The sequence below is a fragment of the Microtus ochrogaster genome, chromosome 7 (assembly GCF_000317375.1).
Source record: "Microtus ochrogaster isolate Prairie Vole_2 chromosome 7, MicOch1.0, whole genome shotgun sequence".
Classification (NCBI taxonomy): domain Eukaryota; kingdom Metazoa; phylum Chordata; class Mammalia; order Rodentia; family Cricetidae; genus Microtus; species Microtus ochrogaster.
Genome location: NC_022014.1, coordinates 16,968,734 through 16,988,039, shown reverse-complemented (window position 1 = coordinate 16,988,039; position 19,306 = coordinate 16,968,734). Strand labels below are relative to the sequence as shown.

At 44.5% G+C, this 19,306-nt stretch overlaps 1 protein-coding gene across 1 annotated transcript; it reads left to right on the top strand.

Annotated features, from left to right (window-relative positions):
- The first annotated feature begins 9,583 nt into the window (after positions 1 to 9,583).
- LOC101998390 (eotaxin) lies at positions 9,584 to 15,459 on the top strand. Its single transcript, XM_005349394.2, has 3 exons — positions 9,584 to 9,796; positions 13,945 to 14,056; positions 14,440 to 15,459. Exons 1-3 carry the CDS (start codon positions 9,721 to 9,723, stop codon positions 14,543 to 14,545), a joined length of 294 nt encoding a protein of 97 aa, XP_005349451.1. The 5' UTR covers positions 9,584 to 9,720; the 3' UTR covers positions 14,546 to 15,459.
- Positions 15,460 to 19,306: the final 3,847 nt, after the last annotated feature.

The following is a 19,306-nucleotide window of genomic DNA, read 5'->3' as shown; positions in this document are numbered from 1 at the left end:
TGCACAGGGAGGGGGCTGTAAATGAACAGGGTATGGGTGCATAGGGAGGGGGATGTAAGGCAGCAGGGCATGGGTGCAGAGGGGGCTGTAAATGAGCAGGGCATGGGTGTATAGGGAGGAGGCTGTAGATGAACAGGGCATGGCTACAGAGGGGCTGTAGATGAGCATGACATGGGTGCAGAGGGGGGTCATAGAGGAACAAGGCATGTGTACAGAGGGAGGGGATCATAGATGGTAACTCTTGGGTCATTTGCTCTAGGCTGAGCGTAGTTGGGAAAGCCAGACAGGCTGGGGCTAGACAAAGCCAGGTCCAGTTTTGCCTCTGACAACTGACATCAGCCTAACCACTTTACCAGATAACTTTTTACATCCCAAAGCTGTGGCTTTTCATGCAATCTCTTACTGTACCAGACTCCTATTTGTCTGGTCTCCTCACCGTCTCCTAGTCCCTCCAGTCCAGAATAGTAGAGACATCTCCTACTTTGAGACTGGAGATACTAAGCCAGCATGACCTTGCAAATTCCTTTCTACATCTGAGAGACATGGGTCTTCAAACAGTTCTTTCCCTGCCAGTTAGAAGGGGCGTGGAAAGTAAAGACTGGACACCTAGTACGAGATCCTGCACCTCCCAGCTGAGCCCCCATTAAAGCCCCAGGTAGAAACAGAAGTGTCAGGAGAGAGCCCACACCTTTGTGGCAGGCAGCCAATGTGCTGGTGACCATGCTCCGAGGCTTTAATGAGATCTAACAGAGCTTTCTGCCTCTCCTGCAGCCTCTAGCTGGTTCTCATCTCAACACAGCAAGCTGTGCTTGACATCCTAAAAGAGCCACCAGGAGGCAGACTAACCTCACTAAATTATCATCTTCGAGTTCTTTTATAGCCATGACAGTGAAGTCAGAAAGGAAGGAATGCATGTTACACCACAGTGATAGCCAACAAGCCCCGTGGTTCAGGTCAATGCTATGCAGAATGCACAAAGGAGAGGGGCTCCCTGTGCCAAGACTAAGAGAAGCAGCGCACATGACCTGTGCCAAACCTAGAACCTCCTTTTCCTCTTCTTTTTTCTTTTTTCTCTTCTTTTGATTCTTTCTTACTTGATTGTTTGCTCCCTTGCCTTTTTTCTTTCTGTTTTTTTTTCCAATCAAGTGCCATGTAGCCCAGATTGACCTAAAACTCAATATGTACCAAAGAATGATCTTGAATTCTGATCCTCTCACCTCTCCTTCCAGAGTGTGGGATCCCAGGTGTGTGCCCCTACAGACAGTTTTTGAAGTGCTGGGGATCAAATCCAAGGCTTTGTGCTTGTCAGGCGAGCATTGTGCCCACCTAGCGAGATACACTACCAGCCTAGCTCCGTACATGCCAGGCAAGCACCCTACTTAGTGAGATACACCGCCAGTCAGCTCTTCATTTTAGGAATTAAAAATAAATCTTGTTTGTCTTCATCTGTGCCCAGGCTCTCTTGTCTTCTTTAGGCATGAACTCCGTAGACTGATGGCAACAGGTGGAACAAGCTGATGCCTCAGGTTGGAAAGATGGAGACCAATGTTCCAAATTATCAAAGCTGTCAGGGCCTATACACAGCAATCTTAGCTCCAAAGGGAAACTTTGCAAAACACATGTGGATAGTGTGCTGATTGCTTCTGTCTGTATCTGCCAAAGTATTATTGTAAGGAAAACAGTTTAGGAAAGGACTGGCTATCATCGAGCTTCATGAAAGAGAACAAAGCCCACAAATTCAAAAATTCAAGATTAATACTGCAAGAAATGCAATCTGTGTGTAGGTACAACTCTCTCTCTCTCTCTCTCCTTTACTTTGTCTCATGGAAAAGCTGCCTCATTGGATGAAGTGACAGGGTGAAAATCAGATACAAACTATAGCTTTGTTATGCAAGACTTGAGTCTCACTAAGAAGTGGGAAATGAGACACACACTTAGGAACTGGCAAAGCACCGAAAGGAGAAACTTCCAAAGCTAGTGACAAAAGTCCTACTAAATTAGCAGCAAAATCATGAATGATCCCAGACCCACTAAAAGCTACTGCCAATTCAAAAGGAGCACAGTCCCCAAGACTGCAGATCATCCCCAGGATAAATAGTATTCATCTGAAGGGCTTGCGAAGGAATGCCAGCCCATAGAGTGAGGGACCAAATCATGTAAGCCGCTTTCAGACCTGGCTCCTGCAAACACCCCATACTTCAAGTTTCCCCTCCTATCAGAGTGACCTAAGGGTAAGGAGACTCAGCGATTACACTGTGCCTCGTCTTCCTCTGCAAATCGAGATCTGCAGAATAGGAATAGCTCTCACTAACATCAGCACCACTCAGACACTTAAATGAGAACACCAACAACAAAGATTCCAACAGGGAGTGCTGGGCAGAGCAGCTGACCCTTGCCGGAATGAAAATATATGAATTGAGAATTTATTTTTTTTTTTAAAAAAAACTGAAACACTGGGACTTGACAAGGAGAGTGTGGGCTGATTCTTTAGGGCCTTGAGTACAAAGTTGGAAGGCTATTTTCAACACCTTATTCAGCAGCTGCCAAGGGCGAAGAAAGAAAATGAAGGATCTCACCAGGGCAACCAGAAGTTGAGATTGAAAAGACAGAAGAGCCTTCTCAGAGGGAAGAGCCAACCTTGAAGGCTGTAGCGTTGCTGCTGAGCCCTGTCAATCACGGAGCTGGATACACTATGCTTTCCTTTTGAAACCTGACACACTGTGTAGAGATGACTTGTCATTCTGGCACACAGGGCACTGGACAAGGTGTATCCAAATCCTTATCGAACAGACAGGATCAGCTGTCACCAAGGGACCCTGGACACTTAAGGTGATGCCGTGTCGCTGTAAGTACTGAGCCACCTCTCTTAGAGATGGGTTAATTGTGGAGATGGTTGATATTGTCAGCTTGGCAGGGTCTAGAACCAGCAAGGAGACAAACTTCTGCGCGTGTCTGTGAGGGAACTGCTAGATTAGGTTAACTCAGCCCTAAATGTGGGCAGTTTTCCTCCATGGGTTCCAGTTCTGGACTGAATAAAAGGAAGAAAGTAAACTGAATACCCGTGTTCATCTGTCCACTTATTGACCGCAGATACAGTGTGAGCAACTGTTCTTTCCTGCCCCGAGGGATTGAACCCTCCCACTGTGATCCAAATAAACCCATATTTCTTCCGTTGTTTTTATTGAGTGCTTTGTCTCATGAATGAGGAAAAATTGCCTCTCCAGCTTTGTTCTGTCTATGAGACGCGAGGGCAGGACAGAGTGATAGCACTGAAACGCACTCCTTAACTGAAAACTCTTGCCCTCCTCTGAATTCCTTAGTCTAGAGACACACCAGAGCCACGGGAGGAGTCAAGGTCAGTGGCATACTGGGAAGTGACACAAGCTGTTTCCAGGCCTGGTTCTGTAAACTATGTCTTAGTAAATGTAGAGGTTATCAGTTCCAGATGATTGCTGTGGTTTTCGTGAATCCTAAATCTCTGAAGCACTATTTTGCAGAAAGTAAGTTGATTGAGCATCATCTGGCAGCGATGCAACCACAAGCAGGTGTTGTTGAGATCAGGCAGAGATTGGTACTATGACTATTGAAGGGCTGGCCAGTATTACTGTGACCAACGGATCCAGGGATCTAGCTACTGTGCACCTCAGTGTCTCCTCTTTGTACAAGAGGACATTTGAGAGCCTCAAAGAGATAGGTGAAATCAGGAAGCAATGGGAGCGTTTCAAATCAGAACATTAGGGACTGCGGAGATGGATAAGCGGTTAAGATCCCTTGTTGTGCAATCCTGAGAACAGGGTTTGGATCCCAACACCAGAATAGCAAGTCATGCATCCCCCTCAATGCCTGTAGCCCCAGCTTCAAGATGGGGGAAGACAGGAGGATTGTTGGGACATCACAGCAGAGAAAACATGGACCTCATGTTCAATGAGAGACTCTGCCTTGATGGAATAAGTAAAGAGTGAAAAAGACACCTGATGCCATCCCCTGGCCTCCGTATTCCCACAAGTGAACACAGAACACACACACACACACACACACACACACACACACACACAAATACAGAAATAATCTGTTTTTAAAGAAAGAAGTTTATGTTTCAGTCAAGACAACCCTGGGAAATGGCCTCCCTTTCATAAATGGTTTCACAGAAGAGAAAGATAATTTGATTTCTCCAAGTCCCTATTTTTCTCGTTTAAAAGTGGTCTTAATTAAAAAACATGCTGCCTGAGTTGGTTTAGGTTTTACATGTTAATGTGGTAATAACTTTCTATTCCCTAGAAACAATGTTAGACTTTATGCTAACATTGCCATTGGGCTCATTTTCCTTAAAAAAAAAATAACATAAAAATTTATGCATGGCTTTGGAGACTCTTGAGAACAGAGGTCCTTCTTTGGTCCTATTTTGTAAAAGGTTAAACCAAATGTCCTGTTGCTGTAATACACACCATGACCAATGAAATACTTAAGGAAGGAAACATTTACATAGGCTTATACTTCCAGGTCACGACCCATCATTGAGGGAAGTCTCGCCAGAAACTCAAGCAGGAACTGAAGCAGAAATCATGGAGGAGTGATGGTTACTGATTCCCTCTCTTGCTCTTTCTGCTAGCTTTCTTATACAGCCCAGGACCCCTTATACAGAAAGACACCACTCACAGTGGGTGGAGCTCTCCTACGTCAATCATCATTCAAGACAATTCCTCAAAGACATGACCACAGGCCAATGCTACAGCGATGGTTTTTCAGTTAGGATTCCCTCTTTCCAGTTGGCTCTAGGTGTTAGAGTCACCTATCCCTAAAGTGTATGTTATATCTGCATAGTTTCACAGAATCTGACAGAAGACTACCTAAAAATTCTCACTCTCTCTCTCTCTCTCTCTCTCTCTCTCCCTCCGTCCTTCCCTCTCTCCCTCCCTCCCTCCTCCCCTCCCTCTCCTCTCCCGCTTCTTTTAAAGAAAGGGTTGAAATAAAATATGTTCTGTTTCTTTCAAAAGTCTTATGGGATTAACTATGACCTTGCATTCTTTTGTTTGTTGGGGATTGAATCTTGGCCCTGTGTGAGCCAGGCGCACTTTCTACTGCTGAGCTGAAATCCACCCTGTGACTTGGATACAATAAATACAATCTGTCACTGAGAAAATCAAAGCCAAAAGGCCAGTTCTAGGGTTCCTTCCCTGCTCTTATCAGCATTCCTCAGAAAAACACTGCAGAATCTCAGATTGTATTTTCCTACTGGGGCATTGCCTGTCCTTCTCCAACTAAACCCGGCTGCCCCAGTTCACCAGACACAGAATCACAACACAGGTGAGTAGGGTGTCCTTTCCTGGTGGCTGCTGGGAAAGAGAGGAAGGCCAGGGGAACTCCACTTCTTACCCCTCACTTGTCAGGAACAGTTAGGCAGTTGGATGGAACAGCTGCTGGGCAGAATGTCTCAGTGTTTATTTTATTTATCCCATTAAGGTTTCTGGACTGCTATCAAAATACAGAGCTCAAGGAGAAAAGTAGAAAAATAAGTCACTCTATACTCCTAACTGAACAAGAAAACTATTCCTGTTAAGCGTGTATAATCATGTAATGACATCATCCAGGCCACTCTGGGGTCAGGAATGTTATAAATCTCACACTGACACAATTTCTGGAACTCCAGGCCTCCCCCATGTACAAAGCAGGAATTTCTAAAGTAATCTCTAGGAGTATCCTGTCTTCCTTGGAAGTAGTGAGAAATCTGAGAGGCCAACGGAAGAAGCTATCTACGTAGACAGAGACTATTTCTAGCACCCCTTGGTCCACAAAATCCACTTTCTAATGATAAATACTTAACAGCCTGGTGCTGAGAACCTGCAGAGAGATGACCATTTTTTCAAAAACTTTCTCTTTTTTCTTTTTTTTTTAATTTTTCTCATTTCTTTTACATACCAACCACAGTTTCACCTTCTTCCTCTTTTCCTGTTCCCTGCCCCCTCCTCCCATCTAACCCCCCTCCCATCTGCTTCTCCTCCATGCAGAAAGGGGAAGACTTTCCATGGGAGTCAACAAAGCATGCCATACCACGTTGAGGCAGGATTAAGCTCTTCCCCTTGCATCACGGCTGAGCAAGGCATCCCTGCATGGGGAATAGGTTCTAAAAAGTCAGTTCATGCACCAGGAACAGGTTCTGATCCCAATGCTAAGGGTCCACACACACAGACCAAGCTATACAACTGTCATCCACATGTAGAGGGCCTAGTTTGGTCCCATGTAGTATTCCCTAGCTGCTGGTCCAGTCAGAGAGCTCCCATTAGCTCAGGTCAGCTGTCTCGGTGGGTTTCCCCATCATGATCTTGAGCTTCCCCCTTGCTCATACAATCCTTCCTCCCTCAACTGGACTCCTGGAGGGTAGATAAGCTGCCCATAGCATGAAGCTCATCAGTAACAGAGCCATGGCATTTCAGGCATCCTGCATCCACTGTCCCACTATGCTAGGTCACCTGGAACTGAGCAGCAAGAAACAGGAACGATCAAGTGTGTTGTCTTCTATTTGGACCACTTTCAAGTCGTTGCTGATTAACTGCAGATGCTGCTTGTAGGCCAGCCAGCAAGAGCACTGCAGTCCAGTGCTTAGGATGGACATTGTTAGTTGACCAGAGTACTGCCTTTTTCTATCCCGTTCTTCTTAACATGTCTTTCCATGTCACCTTTGGAGATCAGTCAGTTTGATGTAGGACCGCCCCAGAAAAGCCAGGAACCAACCACGTGGTGTCCCTTGCTAACTTTCAACATGGTCATTATTGCAGCTTCCACATTTAAGGCATTGCCTCTCCTACATGGGAGCCTAGGGTTTTACATAGGTGAATGTAAGCGGTTCTTGGGTTCCTTATCTGTGGTGTATTGAGGCCATTAAACACATTGTGTGTGATGCATTCAGAGGATAACGATAAACTAGAAGTCTGTCTTTCTATGTGTCCCTTGGGCCCTTGTGGTGTGAAGATACCAGTCACTTGTTCCGTTGCACACAGACCAGCTCCAGAACAATGTATTTGATATACAGGAGTTCATTTTGGTTTGATTTAGTAAAGGACTTTAGCAGCTAAACAAAGAGTTTTAAAATGCTGAAGAAACCAAGGTCAAGGGTGAGAGTAGGGGGTGGAAATAATCAAAAGCCATTGTATGCATGTGTAAAATTATCAAAGGAGAAAGAAAATGCTTTATTATAAAAGGGCTTCCTTTTGATTTGGTACGGTGGTTGTTTGAATAAGAAGACCCCTGTAGACTCATATACATGAGTACTTAGCCATCAGGGAGTAGCACAACTTGAGGATTAGGAGGTGTAGCCTGGATGGGGTAGGTGTGGAGGAGGTATGCTGCTGGGGGTGGCCTTGGAGGTTTCAAAAGTCAGGCCAGGTCCAGTGTCTCTCTCTTCTGAGGCCTGCAGGTCTAGATGTAGAACTCTCAGCCACCTTGCCAGCACCATGTCTGTCTGAATGCCACCATGCTTTCCACCATGGCAATAATGGCCTAAACCTCTGAAACTGTAAAGCCAGCCCAAAATAAACGTTTTCTTTTATAAGATATGCGGTGGTGATAATGTCTCTTCACAGCAATAGAACACTGACTAATACAGTAACCAAAAGAAACATTTTTCATAAGAAAGTATCATTAAATTAAAATTTTATGCTGATCTGAAATGTGTTTGTTTTTCCTTCAAGCCTTTTCTATAGAAATTCTGTCCATTTTCTCATTTATGAATGATATATGCTTCTTGATAATCATAAAAACTTGTTAAATTTTATTTTAAATGTTTTTCTCTTACTTCTAAATGAGTGCCTAACTCTTGTTTCTTATTGTCAATTATTCTAGTTTAACTGTTTGGGTTACCTGTCAACTTTTTGTGGCTCACAGTGAACCCTAAATGTGAAACGGAATAATTGTCATGATGGTTTTTGCAGCTAATAACTATGTTTTTTATATTCTCAGAGCCCTTTGGACAGCAAAGGCTTACTACTTATTTATTAGAAGAGGTCCTTGGAATGATTATATTCAACTGATGTTCTTATTGGTGATGACACCGGAAGTGGCACATTGAAGAAGTGACGGTCATTGCCCATATTAAATTTTTATACGTTGTTCTCAAATTGTACTTTCATGTGAGGTGTCTAGAGTGTCTTGCTTTGTTTTCCTGATGCTTCTGTTTGCTGACTATTGGAGGCACTTTGCTTGAGGACACTGGGCAATCAGCAGATTGTTATCAGTTGTCATTTTGGTTTTAAATACTTAAGATATTTACTTAGTCCTGTCTTTTTCCTTTATTTTAATCTACCATCTTCTAGATTGGTCATTTTCAATTCGGTATGACTATCAAATTCACTTAAGATGTTTTTTATTGAAATAAAGATTTTAGGGGTCCTGCTTTTATGGGGCAGAAGTCAAGGTCAGTAGGCATTAACTTATTTTTTTTGTCTGAAAGTTCCTTATCAATGGTGGCCTCTGCATCAGGAGTTTCGGGTTCTTGGAGCGCTGTATACTCAAAGTGAAGAAAAGCAAAGCAGCAAGAGGTTTAGTTCAAAAACACAAAGTGAACAAGGCACAGAGTGCAGAAGCCAGCAGTGGACACTAAGCAAACCTGCTCTTCCAGAGTCTCAAGTTATCACACTCCCTGGGTTTCCTTCTGAGGGTCCAGCAGGTGGAGCTGGATGACAGGGCAGGAGTGCTGGGGAGTTTTCTGTTTTGATTGGCAGCTTAGGCTATGTAAGCCTTCGCTTGCTGCACATAGTCCTTCCCCGCGATGGGTCTAATGTTTGTCATATGTGCACCCACTCATTGCATGGGATGGTGGAGGGTTTTCTCTAAAAGTTCATTCTGGAAACAGACTTACCTATCCAAGCCAGATACACCCCTGCTCCTGGTTCCAGATCGGGTACTAGAGTGTATTTGAATAGTTGCTAACCATGGAAAGGGGGGTTATAAGGAAATGGCAGGGATGATCAGGGTAGAGGAACCAGTTGCTTTCTTTGGAAGATGTGTACATAGCTTGGTACAGGTGGTGGTACTGAGTTGCTAACCACTGTGTGTGTGTGTGTGTGTGTGTATGTGTGTGTGTGTGTGTGTGTGTGTGTGTAGCTCAAGCCAAGTGCGAACCTGGTTTTCTAAGCTGTCCCTACACTTGCTGCTTCCCATGATACTAAATTTCTGGATGCTGAGATTGTATGGTCCCTGGATTACATAACAAGACCAAGCAAGATTATAATGCCTTGTTCTCTGAGCCACAGACGTGCAGCAATGTTCAGAGCTATACTGTTAAAGTCTTTCTGCACCTGAGTGGGCACATTGTGGAGACCTTCTGTGTCTCCAAAATCCTACAGGCCACCAGGTAAGCACAGAGACCAAGGAGGATTTTTTAAAATCCACTGGTTTCTCCAAGCCATTCCCTGACTTCTTTCTCATACTGCATGGTGATAAATTACATTTCATAATCTCTTCCTTTTTTGGTTCCATCCCCAGGCAGATGCCAAGTCCCACCCATGGGTTTGTATTTCTTTCTGTCTTGCTATCTATCCAGGAGCTGGCTTGTGTTCCACCTCTCAAGACCCCTCCTTCATGACCTTGTGCAGACAAATGTCTTCTCTGGAAGCTTCCACCCACTCTGCTCCCTATAAATGTAGACAGGATAGCCAGCAGAGCAGAGAGACAGAGAGGCAGAGAGGCTGAGATCAACGCAGAAACGTCCAACTGTCTCCCTCCACCATGCAGATCTCCACAGGGCTTCTGTGCCTGCTGCTTGTGGTCACTGCCTTCACCTCCCAGGTTTTGGCTCACCCAGGTAAGTCCCTTACTTCCTTTGAGGGATGCCAGCCTTTTCTCAATCCAGATGACAGGACTTTTCAGAGACTCTCTGCTAACTCTGCAATTTAAAGATGGGACAAGGAACCCAGACCAGTCAAGCAGCCAGAACTGATGTTGGTCCACATTCCCCACCACCCCCTCTCTTTCTCTCCCCAGAAGGATCATTGAGTCAGCTGCTAAATGCATCCACAGACAGCCCCTCACCGTGTCTGGGTACATGGCACAGTGAGCATTTGGGTAGTGGTGACCTGGAAGTATTTTGAGGGGAAGAGTTTCTGGAGGTTTCTAAGATAACAACAGTGGCAAAACCAGGGAGGGGGTCCTGAGACACAAGCTCACCTTGACTCTGTTTAGGAACCTGCTGTAGGTGTTTGTGTCTTACCCCTTTTCCTATCTTTGGATAACTTACTTTTCTTGGATGTGAACTTATGCATGCTAATCTAAATCAAATCAACAAGGGCCTAGAGCAAATTGTAATAACTTACACGCTCGGCTTTTGTATTGTACGCTCAGGTTTCCAGGCTGGATAGGGCAGCAAAGGAAAAGAGCGCTCGCTCAAGAGCTCTGCGAGCAACAGCTGCAAGCTCAGAAACATCGCGTGCCATTTCATCATCTCCCTCACTGGCCAAACTGATTAATACCTCCAGCCAACCAAAGTGGCGGAGAGGGAAAGAGAAAGGGAGAGAGAGAGAGAGAGAGAGAGAGAGAGAGAGAGAGAGAGAGAGAGAGAGAGAGAGAGAAAGTAACAACTCTAGTGTTCAAAACCTTCAGCAGACATTGACAAGGGGAGTCCCTTTAAAGGGGTTCCCAACAGATATATTCCCTCAGGTGAGGCTTCCAAACCAGAGAGAGAATAGTAAGAGAAAGCACACTGCTAAATTGCCGGCTCATAACACTCACACGAAACTGACTTGGAAGCAGGAACAGGGAGTTCCCCTTTTGTGTTTTCTTCCATGGATGAGCTTCCCACGGTTGAGCATCTGGCTTCTCTTTCCCATGACGAGCACTTTCATATCAGGGGATAAGTGAGAATAACCTCTGTTGGCAAGAGTTCACCTTTTAACAGTTCTTAAGGGAATAATATTTTCGCTCTCGGATGTCTGTCTGTTTCCTCCTCCCTGTTGCAGAGTTTGGGGGCGGGGGGGTTAGTCCATCCCCAAGCAAAGAGATCTTGAAGAACTCAGGAGGGGGAGCAAGTCCGCTTTCAGAGACAGCTTCTAGTGAGCTTAAACAACACATAACAATTTAGCAATATAATGTACAATGTATTCAGCCTTTAAATTGCCTGCATGTTGTTATATGGCACTACCATCTCTGTTATTTGGGGACAAAAAAGGTGGATTGATTTAATACATTGTAAGACAAATGTGCAGTAATATTCTGGGTGACCCAGCAGTCCTCAGTAGAAGGAAGTAAGCATGGCGGTCAAGCAATGTTAATTTGCTACACAATAATAACATGTATATAATTTTAATTCAATTCTTATTTATAGAAATGAAATTTTAAGGTAACTAGATGTAAGGGACAGTTTAAAAGAATGTAACTATGTGATTTTATCTTTTTATTAAATGGGTAAATTTTTAAAAATTAAATACAGATTTTAAGTGATAAGACAATTTAAAAAAAAAGCTTAAATCCAAATCACATGATGTTTGAGTGAATTGTTCAAGGTGCATGGAGGATGGGAATTAACGATCTTGTGGATTTGATACCAGGAAGTTATTAAAATTTCTACAATCTGCTCATAGCAACATTACAAAAACTGATTTGAAAGCCAAATATGCAAGGTAGTTACTTGTGTCTTTGGTAACTTTATTAGACTGGTTCATACTTGGGAAAACCTTGTTTTAGCAAAATCGGGATTTATTGAAAATTTCCTTTGTCTAAACTGTATTGAATGTTACAGCAAAGTTAACAATATAGGAACAGTAAGGCTGCCCTTCTGGGTACACAGCAACTACACCTTGGAGACCTACATCAGCGCAGAGCAGAGGAAACTAGGGCCAGTATTTTAGCCTTTGACCTCCAAGGACAGTCAGAACCTGGATGTTGGGGTCCCTTCAAACCAGCAATCCTTTTGATAGGAGAGGCCACGGAATCTCCAGAAACTGGGCTCTAAGCAGTGCATACCCTGTCGGAGGGCGAGTCGCCAGAGAAGGACATGTTTTCTATGCTTCCAGAGGAAGCCATATGGTTAGCAGGCTCTGTGCCATCCTACAGGGAGCACAAGTAATACGAAAGAAACTGAATGAACGGAGCCAAGGCTTCTCCCAGCACCCATGGCAACCCCTAAGGAATATCCTGTGACTGAAAAAGAAGTTTCTCTGTGGTTAACCACATGGTCTTAAACAGCCAACAAAAAAAAAAAAAATGTACAACCAAGACAGTCATTCAGATGCTCAGCTTTGGCCAGTTTAAAAGGGGCAAGCTGTTAAATTCCATAATGTTACTGATTTCGCCTGTCCAAAGTTAAGTTCCATAAGGCATTAAAAACTCCAAAAGAAGAAAGGCCCACTATAAAACAATAAACCAGCTGAGGGCTTACACTTTCTCCCTGAAAGATACGCCCAGACTCCAGATAATCACCTAATCACGCCAGAGGTTTATTTATTTGTCTGTAAAGCCTTCCTTAAACACTCCCTGCCTCCTTAAAGGGTTAAATGGGTGTTTTCTTCCATAAATCATTCCGAAGACATCAGACCCTTCGCCATCTTACTATTTTAATTCTGCTTAGTTTCTTTGGTCCTTCATCTATTATCAGTGTCATCCAGACGCTAAGCCCTAAAACTTCAAGTAATGCAGACAAAAGCTGCTAACTCCTGGCTGCCATGACCCCAGTAAATCTATTGACCTGAAGGATCACATTAGTAAGCTACCAAGATTTTTGGTTTGGAGTTTTGTTTGTTTGTGTTGTTTTCAGGCAACCCAGTCTTATCATTTGGATTGTTTGCTTTTTCTCCCTTCTAGTCTTTACCACCCTGAGAATGTTCTAGCCCTGTGAGCAGAGCCTGCAGGGAAATCAATGACCTTGATCTGAACACTCTGTAAACATGACAAGGCCAAAGGAAAAGTTCACAGAGAAACAAAATCTTTATGCGTGAACCCTGAAGTTGTAGTTTTTGGGTACAGGCGATGGTCATTCCCTTGTTTTAGCAGTGGGAAGCTAAGTGTCTATGGCTGCACCTTTACTCCCTCCACCACTGGTCTCTCCTGTGTGCCCTTCCTTTCACTTTATATGAGGGTCACTCCTTTAAAACAGAAATGGCTGTTATCAGATCCTGCTGACAGTGCCAATTGTATGCCTTGTGGTCTGGGGAGTGGGCTGTGTGAAGTTCTGAATCAGTGAGTGCATTCCTAAATACATACCAAGTCAAAGAAATAGTAAAAATACACACACGCGCACACACACGCACACACATGGGAGGGGGGATTTACCATCAGATCCATTGTGCAAAACACCCAGTAGAAATGGACTGGAGGAGCCTTGTTGAAGCTGTCAGTTGGTGTTTCCAGAGACAGAGTAGAGTGCCCCTCCCTGGAGAGGAAATATAAGAGAAAGGTAACACCACCAAATCAGGGCATGAAAACCAGCAGAAACTGGCTGAGGAAGCCCCTGAGGCAGTCAGCTGGAGCCCCCCCCCCACTGAGTTCTGGGGGCGGGGGCAGAAGCTTTGCCAAGTCCTGTTAGTGACAGTCTCCCTTCCTGCTGTTGTCTGGGGCCCCCTACTGTCCCTCGTGGTCTGTTCTGCCATTCTGTCCTCTCTGTCACAGAGTTGGACAGTCATTCCCCTGACAGACAAGTCTTGGGGAAAACTTGATATAAAAATGCTTAACTGAAATGGAAGGGAGCTTTCGGGGCCAGCTTCTCAGTGAGCTCAACAATATATCCCAGTTTAACAATGTAATGCCCATTCCATCTTGTCAGAGCTGATGGGTCCCCACTGTGCAGAGGACCATGGGCAGGGCAGTGTCCCACATCAAAGACACAGGGCTTTGTGATTTTCCCTCTACCCAGGATGTGCCTTTACCTCTTCCTAACTCTCTTCCTACAAAGCCCTGTTTGAATACAGCCATGCATCACAGATGGCTCATTCTTCCTGTCCATTTCCTTCTTTCAAAATTTAGGGTCCATCCCAGCTTCCTGCTGCTTTGTGATGACCAGTAAGAAGATCCCCAAACAACTACTGAAGAGCTACAAAAAAATCACCAACAGCAGATGCCCCCTAAAAGCCATAGTGTGAGTAGACACCCTATCCCCCACCCAGACATCAAACCTCTGGACCCAAACTCATTTCCAAGGCTGTGTCCTGATTAAAGAATCAGACAGCTTGGCACCTGTCACCCAATCCCTGAGCTTTCACAGCACAATGAACTGAGTCCCACCCAGCTCTCTGCCTCAGATTTGTTTCCTGGCCATGTCAGATCCTTCAGGTCCAAGAGAAAAAGATAGATTTACTGGGCCTTCAAGAACAGAAACCAAGACTGGAATCCCACCCTTCCTCTGCCCATTTTTACCACAGCGACCTCTGCACCCCTTAGCAAATGATTCGGGAGGGTTTGAGGAGGAAAGAGGAGAAATTTCCGAGTATCCCCCTGACTGTGTTTTGCTCTTTTCTACAGCTTCAAGACCAAGTCAGGCAAAGATATGTGTGCTGACCCCAAGCAGAAGTGGGTGCAGGATGCCACAAAGTACCTTGACCAAATCCTCCGAACCCCGAAACCATAAACCATCCATCTGTTGAGACCAAACCACAGTCTAAAACACAAATGCTTGATTTATTCCCCATTCCTAAGCTGCGCTCTCGGGTCATCTCAACACCGTTCCCCAAGGACTTGACCTCATTTCCTTACGGGTGGGACTGGAAGCCATTATGTCCTGTGAAATAAGCCAGACTCAGAAAGGTTGTGTAATTTCTTAAGTATGCAAAATCCTAAAGGGGGGCTTAAAAGATGCCAGATTATTGAGGAATGGGGTGGAACAGGATGGGGAAATAATTGAGGATAATACAGGAGTAAATATGATCAAAACACCTTATAGACATGTGTGTAAATGTCATAATATAATGCATTGCTTTGCATAATTAATATATAGTAATTAAATATTAATATTTTAAAACTTGTTACATTTAAATATTTGGAGTTTTAAAGCATATTTTTATGGATATCAGTTCTTTTTGTTGTTCATTTGTTTGAGATGGTGTCTTATTGTATCACTCTGGCTGACCTAGAACTCAGGATGTAGACCAGGCTGTCCAACTCACAGAGATCAACCTGTCTCTGCTTTCCAAGTGCTGGGATTGTAAAGGAATGTGCTACCATGCTAAGCCAACTTATTTTTTATTAGCATATACTAATTATATGTAATAACATATTTCACTACAACTTTTTCTTACATATCATTTTTAATGCCCGAGTCTTTTTAATTGTTTTTATTGAGCTATGTATCTGAGCTTGAGGAGATCCTGTCCCTCTAAGAGTCCAGATTAATTCCTCTTATGGTCTCCTCCCCATTTACCTGGTAACGGTCACCATTGTGGAAGTCTATTTTTGTATTTCCAGGAGGATATTGTTATTGTGGATGTAAGGTGTGTGGTGTTAAATGGACGTGAATTGATTTGGCATTCATAAAATCCATGTGTATCTTTATCATCACTGAGTTGTGTTTTCCTGTGGGAAATTCCATGCAAGTGGGGTGGGCTAAAGATGGCACTATACCTGCACTCAGCCTGGGAATCCTGCTCCCGTCAGCCAGGTCCTCACTCCATGGTCCTCAGTCAGTAGCTCTGCTGGAGCCCTCCACCGTGATGGAATGCCATGCTTGTTCCAAGTCCCCCCTGTGACCCACTACAACTGTCTGCGGTTAGGTTTCCACCCTGACCTTACTTCTTTGTCTTGCAACCCAGACCACACAGACACTGCAGACAAAGAAAGCACAGGAAGGCAGGTGGGGCTGGACTTGGATGAAGACATCACAGGTTATTACCTGACCAAAGCCATCTTAAGGAGAGAAAGGCCTATTCCGGCTGGAGTTTGAAGGCACAGTCCATTGTGGTGGGCAATGTGGCAAGAGCACATTTATCTGCAGCAACAGGAGCGCAAGGCAGCTGAGCTCCCTGGTTCTGCAGTCAGGATGCAAGGTTGATGCAGACTGGCATTCCACCACCTTCTCCTGTTTTCTCCCTCATTTTAACCTTTCTGGAAATCCCTGCAGAGATAAAACCAGAGGCATCCCTCCTGTGTGATTCTAGATTTTGTCTGTATTAAAAGATAAGCTATCACAAGATTAAGAGATGTGTAGATGGGTAGACAGTGGGAGTTCCAGGAGGCACTGCGGTCCAGGCATGGAAGAGTCATTGCTTCTGCCAAGGCCTAAGAATAAGGGTTAGTGATGTCTGTCCAATTCATTGGGTACCTCCCCTAGGTATATATGTCCAAGATGGTAGGAAACCCTGGAAAGAGCACAGAGGCCAGGCTGTCATGGTGGGAAGTTCAGAGAGTGATAAGTAGGGTGAGCATAACATTTTATCACCCAACTTTGGGTAGTTTTCCGAATGAATGAGAGCTATGACTAATTCCTCTTAGAAAGCAGATATAATTTGGTCAGTAAACCATTACCCTGATCAGAACATAGACTGTTTCCAGTTAGTGAGAAGAGAAGGTTCATGGCAGAGAAACTTCACGAAAAACAGGTGGCTATGGGTGAGAATATTGAAAGAAAGAGGGAGAAGCAGTTGACATACTATCACATTAGGTAGACAAGAAGCTCTGTCCGTGTGTGTAGAGGAAGTATCTCTGGTAGACAGAAAGGAAGGAGAAACCACAGGAGGAGTCCAATGCCAAATGAAGTTCTATGTATTGAGAAACCGGTGACAGAAACTTCCCAAGCTCCACCAAGCTGCAATTAGAACTACTCTCTAACACAGCAGCCTAAAAAGAGCAGCATTAGATTCCAACTTTACACATTTGAGAGAAGTCAGCTGTAAGGAGACGGGGCTCCAATTCCTGGGTGAGCAACTCAAATCTGCATTCTCCTTCAGTATGTCAGATGGACCAGCATCTCTCTATGACTTTAATGCCTAGCCATAGAGACTAGCTCTGTCCCCAAGGGTAGAACAAGTCTACATGGCTGCTTGCTTGTATAACCGTATCATCTGAAACTGCTAATCCTGGGCCTGAAGCTTGCTGGGTTAGGCTGTGTACAGAGGATCACTATATTGCATAGCCCCAAGAGACACCATCATGTCAAGCTCTCCTGGGACCATGGTCATCATGGCAGAAGGCAATAAAGACATCAGCATGAGGCACTTGGAAGAATGACGTCGGGGAGGTGGGTGATCTCAGTGTATAAGTACAAGTGATCTCTCTTACTTATTTGAGGTCTTTATCATGTTAGTCTGATACCATCTTTGGGGTAGGAAACTAAGGACTCTGGCCAACAACCCTGTAAAAATCATCCACACTGAGACTTGTCTCTTCACTATATCATGAGCTCCACTCACAGAAGCAAGAAAGGCTGGAAAAGGATTCTGCATGCTGGGTAACTGGAATCCCTGTTTTTTTTTCTTTTCTTTTCCTCCCTCCCTCCATCCATCCATCCATTCCTCCCTCTCTCTCTCTCTTTCTCTCTCTCTCTTTCTTTCTTTCCTTTTTTTATTTTGTTTTTCCAAGACAAGGTTTCTATGTGTGTCTCTGGCTGTCCTAGAATTCACTCTGTAGGCCAGGGTGGCCTCGAACTCACAAAGATCTGCCTGCTTCTGCCTCCCTGAGTACTGAGATTAAAGGCATGTGCCACCACTGCCTGGCTTGGAATTCCTAATCTTATACTGAACCTTTCTGGAAGTTTTTCTGTAACACAGCATCTAGTAACAACTACGTAATAGCTCCATGGCCCTGACATCACTTAAAAGCCCCTTATCTCTTCTATAGCCTAGCAGACCAACTCTCAACACCAACCAGGGCAAGGTGCATGCCCAGGAGACACATAGCAGCAATGAAGTGGCCATCAGACAGTCCATTGGGAACACCAGGCTCACAGACCCTCCTGATCCAGTAAAATACCAAAGACACATCAGAATAAAAGATCAAAGGGTAGCAACCTTTTTTTAATGTGAAGGACCGAATAAAATTTGGTCACATCCCTTAAACCAAGCTTCCTTTCCTATCTTTTGAAGGGTTTTGAATCCATTTCTCCTCTAGCAGATCACAGCATGACTTACCTCTGAAACAGAAAGTCTGATGTACAAATCACTGTACATGTTGAAGCCTTCTACTGCTATACAGACTTCAACCAACACCTGGGCTGTCATTGGTCTCTCTGGGAAGGAAACTTCTAGATGATAATATTCAGGCAGAGTGCTGGAATGTGAGGAAAGTAGAATTTTTGTCATGATGTAGTCATAGCTAGATTATCCTACAGAGAGCACCAGGATGATGCTAACCCAAAGTGTGGGGCCTGGCTCTTATATACTTCCTTTCTTGTCATGGCTCAAGGTTTCAGGGGAAGATCCAATGGTGGAGACATAGAGGGAACCCAGGCAGCTCACATGCTGAAGGGGAGCTTTAATCTTCAGGAGGGAAAACCTGGACAGCACACTAGACTCCATTCGGGCCCTTCCTCATCTCTCTTCAAATACATTTGCTCATATGAGATCTAGAAAATTCCAGAAGTCTTCTTAGCTCCAGCTCTGCAGAAAACTTGCAAGAGAAAGGTCAACAGATTGAGCTTCAGTCTGCTTCCCACCACTGTGGGTGCTCTGCAGTGGTGTTTATTCTCATTCCACAGCTCACCCAGCCTCAACCAACACCAAAGCTAGGCCAGGCAGCTTGACTGTGCTGTTGACTAAGACCCCCATGCATGAGGGCTGAACCTCTGGTCATCCTGTTCTTCTGAAGGCCAGCTTGTGGCAGCTGCTCATAACCACCTGCCAGCCTTGAGTGAAGGAACATCAGAAAATAGATAAACATTCTACCCAGATGCCAAGATTGCCCAATGAGGAGGACCAGCTCCATCTCCCTCTGATGACCAGGGCCCACAGCCAGCCTTGTCTCTAGGTCTGTGCCAAGTGATAACACAGCTGTAACTTGATATTTCATGAGACGCTCCAGCACACATGGATGTATTCTTGGCTATGAATCAAGATTTCTCAACCCCACCACCTTGATCAGCTATAGCAGAAAATATAAATACCTGTAGTAGGTCATGAGAAAGGATAAAAAGTGAGGTCACTCTAATCTCTACCTTCGATTCTTGGATCATGAAACAATACCACACAGTACTGTATTGTCATGACTTTGAAATCTGTAATGAGTCTCAAGATGGATTCCATCTTTTCCACTCAACTATATTTTCAGCAGGCTGCCTACTATGCTCTCTCGCTGGGAGCTTCCAGGGAAAAGTAGGTACTGAGCAGGAACCATGGATCCCTTAAGCACAACCCAGTGGCACACCTCATTAGCTGTGTTGTGCCTGGTATTCTGCAGTGATGTG